This window comes from Chanos chanos, chromosome 5 (genome assembly GCF_902362185.1).
Source record: "Chanos chanos chromosome 5, fChaCha1.1, whole genome shotgun sequence".
NCBI lineage: Eukaryota > Metazoa > Chordata > Actinopteri > Gonorynchiformes > Chanidae > Chanos > Chanos chanos.
This window is the reverse complement of record NC_044499.1, coordinates 4,832,503-4,839,231: the sequence shown is the minus strand read 5'-3', so window position 1 is coordinate 4,839,231 and position 6,729 is coordinate 4,832,503. Positions and strand designations below refer to the sequence as shown.

At 45.7% G+C, this 6,729-nt stretch overlaps 1 protein-coding gene across 1 annotated transcript; it reads left to right on the top strand.

Annotated features, from left to right (window-relative positions):
- Positions 1-565: 565 nt before the first annotated feature.
- On the top strand, positions 566-6,478 carry LOC115811356 (receptor-type tyrosine-protein phosphatase F-like). Its single transcript, XM_030773518.1, has 5 exons — positions 566-1,448; positions 2,042-2,623; positions 2,918-3,051; positions 3,781-3,925; positions 6,384-6,478. Exons 1-5 carry the CDS (start codon positions 566-568, stop codon positions 6,476-6,478), a joined length of 1,839 nt encoding a protein of 612 aa, XP_030629378.1.
- Positions 6,479-6,729: the final 251 nt, after the last annotated feature.

Here is a 6,729-nt window from a genome sequence, read left to right as displayed (position 1 = left end):
AAATACGTGATAAAATCGCAACAATCCCCTTGTTGATGCGACTAAACCTGTATCCATCAACCAGTATCATTTTACGCTTAGTCACCTCTTTCCAGCGAATAAATTTCCTGTGCAACTTTAAAAGATTTGATGCGAAGTTTAAGCGTTAATTTGCATTAAATAGTTGGATGGAAACCCAGCCAGTGTTGTGACAGCATTATATTGTGCGTTTGTTGTGACAGGGCATGCGTTTTACGCTACTTCTGGTTAAAGTGTGCTTGATCTGAATAAACATAATGGCTGATGCACATGCACAGACATGTCAATCATGTTTTTTTTTTTCTTGAAGAGTACTGAGCAACTTCAGGTAGAAGAAATATCTGTTTCCATCACATTATTTGTGCTTTCCAGAATAACGTACTTGGATTCGGGTACATCCCTAGTATTAAGCATTACTGTAGTAATATTAATGCTCTGATATGGAGTAACTGTAAGTAACTGAGTCCAGGAACACACACCACCTAATACTCACCTGTCAGTATCCCTCCTCCCCACAGGGTTGCCATTTCTCCTTCTATTAAGCTACATGGCGTTCTCTGCACAGGCAGACAGCTTGCCGAGTTTCATCAAAATTCCAGAAGACCAGACAGGGATTTCGGGAGGGGTTGCGTCATTTGTTTGCCAGGCAGTGGGTGAGCCCAAGCCAGGGATCACATGGATGAAGAAGGGAAAAAAGGTCAGCTCACAGCGCTTTGAGGTGATTGAGTTTGATGATGGCTCAGGCTCCGTGCTGCGCATCCAGCCGCTGAGAACACACAGGGATGAGGCAATCTACGAGTGCACAGCCACCAACAGCATAGGCGAGATCAATACCAGTGCCAAACTCACCGTGCTAGAAGAGGACCAGATTCCTCACGGCTTCCCTACCATTGACATGGGTCCCCAGCTGAAGGTCGTCGAGCGGCTTCGCACAGCCACGATGCTATGTGCCGCCAGCGGCGATCCGGACCCTGAAATCTCCTGGTTCAAGGATTTTCTGCCCGTGGACATCAACGGCAGCAACGGCCGCATCAAGCAGCTCCGTTCAGGCGCTCTACAGATCGAGAGCAGCGAAGAGTCGGACCAGGGGAAGTATGAGTGTGTGGCTATGAACAGTGTAGGAACACGTTACTCTGCTCCTGCCAACCTCTATGTACGAGTGCGGCGAGTCCCACCTCGTTTCTCTGTCCCTCCAACCAATCACGAGGTGATGGCAGGTGGCAGTGTTAACCTCACGTGTATGGCTGTGGGTGCTCCCATGCCATACGTAAAGTGGATGGCTGGTGAGGTGGACCTAACCAAAGAGGACGAGATGCCCATAGGCCATAACGTGCTGGAGCTAACCGACATCCGTCAGTCTGCCAACTACACCTGCGTGGCTATGTCCTCTCTGGGCGTAATCGAGTCTACAGCACAGGTCTCGGTCAAGGGTAAGACATTTTCCTTACATCACTTTAGATACAGATTTATATGATTCAACTAATTAGCACTGAAGTATAAATGTAGTTTTATCATTTTGCTTGTTGTTGGTTTCTCCACATACATGCGCTGCAAGACATATCCTTGAAGATAAAGATGCTCTTCCATATTCACCAAAGTTTGACTTTAGATAAAAGAGCAAAGGCAAATCCACAAAGTTAAAACACACACACACTCACACACACACACACACACACACACACACACACACTCTCTCTCTGTTGACTGTGAGCTTTCGGGGACTTCCCATGTGTTGCTGTGGGATCGTTGGGGAAAAATGAAAGGCTTTGCTTGCTCTGTAGATCATTCTGAGCATGTGTTTGCCCAGACCAGTTGTCTGGAGCAGTCTCTGTGAGCCTAGTCCCACTAGGATGTACGTACACGCACACACACACACACACACACGCACACACACACTATCTCTCTGTGCCACTTGCTCTCTCTTTCTCTCTGTTATAGACCAGGGAGATTGTTTGTCTTTTCAGGCCGAGTTTTTACCAAGCGATTCACGAGAGTTTAGAGCATTTCTTCTCTCTGTCTCCAGGTCTTCCAAAGCCCCCCACCTCGCTCACTGTGACCGAGACCACTGCCACTAGTGTTACTCTGACATGGGACTCAGGCAGCCCAGGGCCTGTTTCCTATTACGTGATCCAGTACCGCGCCAAGGCCTCGGACAGCGGCTTCCAAGAACTGGACGGCGTGGCCACCACCCGCTACAGCATCGGCGGCCTCAGCCCGTACTCCGAGTACGAGTTCCGCGTCGTTGCTGTCAACAACATCGGGCGCGGGCCCCCCAGCAACCCCGTGGAGGCACACACAGGGGAGCAGGCGCCGTCCTCGCCGCCGATTCTGGTCCGGGCGCGAATGCTTAGCGCCAGCACCATGCTAGTGCAGTGGGAGCCTCCGGAGGAACCCAACGGACAGATCAGGGGCTACCGCATCTACTACACGTCTGACCTGGACGCTCCGCTCAGCGCCTGGCAGAAGCACAACACGGACGACAGCCTGCTCACCACCATCTCGGGCCTGACCCCAGATATCACCTACAGCCTGCGTGTGCTGGGCTTCACCTCTGCGGGCGATGGACCACCTTCAGATGTGCTACAAGTGAAAACCCAACAAGGAGGTCAGTTTGTGGTTGAGTATTTTTGAGTGATACAGTTTGTAAGTGAATGAATGAATGAAGTAATTGGTGAGTGAATGAGTCATATCTGTTATAATAGTCTATATAATAGTTGCTGGACTACAATATAAAGAACTAGAACTGAGTTTCTTCATGTTCTGTTCATCAGTATGAGCCTTGTGTATTGTTGTATAACTCTGCACGTTCCGTGTCTAGAGTCTGGGCTGCAGAACAGTCAGGAATACTGTTGGTGCTGACCTTTGTGTTTTTTCTCTCCTGACCTTGTGTGCTCTGCAGTCCCAGCCCAGCCATCCAGTTTCAAAGCTGAAGCTGTACTGGACACGCAGATCTTGCTGACTTGGCTCTGGCCAGTTCAGGATCCCATCAGCAAATATGAGCTAATGTACTGGGAGGCCAATTCAGACGACAAGGTGCAATAGCTCACTGAAATTCCAAGAACTACAAAGAGACAACAGCAACTGTGTATTTCTCATTCTCCTTCTCTCTCTCGCTCTCTCTCTCTCTTCCTCTGTTTCTCTGTGTGTATGTTGGGTAGGGATATGTAAGTGCTTTGTATGTCTGTGTGTGTGTGTGTGTGTGTGTGTGTGTGTGTGTGTGTGTGTGTGTGAGAGAGAGAGAGAGAGAGAGAGAGAGAGAGAGAGAGAGAGGATGATATTGTCCTGCACAGTAGCTGTGGGCGATGGCTGTGACACAAAGATTGCTGAAATTGAGATTTAGCAAAACACCCCGAGGCAATGTTCTGTAGTCGATTGATAGAATTAGTCATCAAGACTGTTCTTTTGCTGGGGACAAAAAAAAAAAAACAAGAAAAATATTGTAATCAGTAATTAGTGACAGTAATTTAAATTCTTACTCAAATGCTTGTGCCATTTGAAAGAGTTTCCTGGAGATGCTAATTCGGAGCACATTGTGAACAGATGCCTGTAGCACGCTCTGATCACTCGTGATACCAGCCTCTGTGCCCGGGCACAAATGCAAACATGCAGAAGCAGAAACTGATGATGAGAACAACTGTATGCTGGGTTCACTGGTCCAAGATAAGAATGTCTTTGAAAAGTTAGTGAACTAGAAAAAAAGATTTTTTTGGGGAAAAAAAAATGTTTGGTCTTTTTTTTTACCCCACCCTCTCTCTCTCTCAGATCCACGTCACCTTCGCCCCCGCTGGTTCCTATGTGGTAGAGGGCCTTAAGCCAGACACGCTGTATAAGTTCTCCTTGGCAGCACGCACTGAGGATGGGTTGGGCACGTACACGCAGCCTATTGAAGCCAGGACCGCTCAGTCGAGTGAGTTGTTTTTCCTTTTAACTCTCCCATCCACTAAACTAAAAAAAAAACCTCCACAGCATTTCAGCCAAACAGAGACTTTTCTCCCCAGTCTCCTCTGTCAAGCCTTTTCATCCTGTCTCAGCAATTAATTACTTCAAGCTTCTGAGCCAATACCTTCGCTTATTGACAAGGGCTTGTGTCTCAGTAGCCATTATTTTGATACAGTTTAAGGTTATAGATCTGATTTATCATCCTTGTGATGTGAACAACCAGAGTGGTAGACCCTGTTTGAGGGATAGAGATGAAGGGGCAGTCACTGACAAGATCTAGCAAACGTCTCCTGTATTAAGGCGAAGAAGGAGAATACGCAGGCGTCTTTTGGGGTTTTTTTTGGGGGGGGGGGTGTTCTTGACATCACAAAACGGGAACATATATACTGTTAAACTATTCGTCTCCAACTTAGCATGTTTCTGACTCCCTTTGCGCTTTCCTGCCTTTCTGATGCAGTCGATATCATAGAGACTGTGCGCGTGTGAATAAAAATAAACTAATAAATTAAAGTAGTGAGAAGTGTGTAGTCTAGTGTAACAGAGTCTAAGTACATTTTTTAAATCGTAAATGTACTCGAGTAAGAGTGAACGGTATTGTGCATTAAAACTACTCCTATAAGTACAATTTATTGGAAAAAGTTACTGAAGTACATGTAACGGAGTAAATGTCGTGCGTTACTACTCACCTCTGCCTGCCACAGGCATAGTGGAGAGTGACGGGCTGCCTCTATCTTCTATCACACTCTGCTCTGGCTGTTAACAATGCAGGGAGTGCATGCCAGGAAAATCCCAGCAGACATCTCCTCAGTTCCCTTCCTCTACAACCACCCCTCTCTTCCTTTGTCTCCTCCATGTTCTCTTATTTTGAGCTCTGTGACATGTTGTTTCGTTTAGGTTTGATGTATCTGCTATAAGCTTTTTTTTTTTATAGAGTGCATGTAGGTGTGAAGTTTTATTGCGATGCTATTATAATTATTTTGTGTTTCTTGTTTTCTCTGCTTTCGGACTGTGGAGAGCTGGCCGCAACTTTTTTTTAAAAAAAAAATAATTCCATGTCCGTTTTAAAGTCACCTGAGCCCCATGCAACAGGGAGTTAAATTAGAAATGTTATTCCAGCGTGGGTCTAATCTCACTCGTTCAGGAGCCACACTAGTCTTCGCTTTGAGACAAGACAGCTCTGAGACAGCAGAGTGCGAAACACATGTCCGCTCTCAGCTGCCACGCTCGCTGACACTTGGAACCTTGGGAAATGTAGGATGTTGTACGAATACACTCACTACATTTGGGGTGCTCTGGGCCAAGAGAGGAGTGATCGTTAGAGCTGTCCGTTGGAAGATTTGGATTGCACAGCGACACACGATTGTCCCACAGCCAACAATGACGAAGCACGCACAAATATTTCTATGCCAGAAATGAGTTCCTGTTCATTGATCATTTGAACTGCCACTTAGTTGACCTTGCACGGAACTATACTGTGAAAGATGTTGGTCGAATGACACATAACGTTACTTCACAGTTTGCAGGAAAGAAAAGAAGCGGCATGAAATATGCAGCATTTAGTATAGTAGTATGTAATATAGTATACAGTGGCACTGTTACTGTTGTGTAGGGAAAGAGGAGGTAGGAGAACATTTCGGCTCTTCTTTAGCTGTATAAGCGAGCTGCTTCTGAGGCAGAAACATGTACAGCTGAAGAAAGACTTTCGTCAGTTAGTCATTTATAATTTCACGATCACATATATTTCGTATTATATTTTGCATTTCACGTCATACATTTGAGTATATTTTGAATATATTTTGAATGTATTTCACACTTAACATCATAGATCTTGTTATGTTTCAAAATATATTTCAAAATTACAAATATATGTGAACAACAATGCAAATATATCACAGTGTATTTACAGTATATTCCACATATATTTTTCACATTTTAAGATATATTTCAATACATTTTTTTTCTGTATGGGAAGAGGAGATTAAAACTTACAGTGTAGCCGAAACTTCAAAACTTCGAAACAAATTACGTGAATTACGTATCCATTAAGTCCATTCTCCACACAATTATGTCCGCGGAGGGGAGCCGTCAACACAACCAATCCCCTCTGAGAGTGAGTAGCCTATTTACTTTTTGATTAATTGATTTGATTGATTAACTGCTCCATGGATGCGGCTCCATCCTTAGGTCGTCGGCCTGACTGTATCTCCGTGCCCTGCTGTCCCTGGCCCTGCGTGGCCCTGCTCCTACCGCGCCTTCCACACCCACTAACTTTGCTGCATCAGTGCATCAAGCTCTTTATTCTTTACTCTTTGCTAAATCCTAGTACCCAACTAATGTTTTACTTTTCCTCTCTCATCCTTTGCATGTCTGTGTCTCATATGTCAGAGCATTAGTGCCTTGTGTGAATGTGGCTGCCTTCTTCTCAGGTGTGCCCCGTCCATCCTTCCAGCTCATCCAACAAGCCCCCTCCCCTTGCCCTAGTGGTGGCTTCGTGGCTGATGACCGTCCTATGTTTCTGTGACTGTGCTGCCCGTCTCGGCCGAGCCCCCTGCTGCTGTTGCTATCCTTATTCTGTCCGCTAGTGTGTTCCCATTTACAATTTATCTGTATTTTTTGTGATTGCCCACTGGGTGGGCACCTGTTGCACACCTGTCTGCTTATGAACGGGACTCCTCTTGCTGTGGTCCTTCTCAAGATTTCTTCCAAGAATTTTTCCCTGTTACACCTGGGTTTTTTGGGGGAGTTTTTTCTTGCCAGCTGAGGATTAAGTCA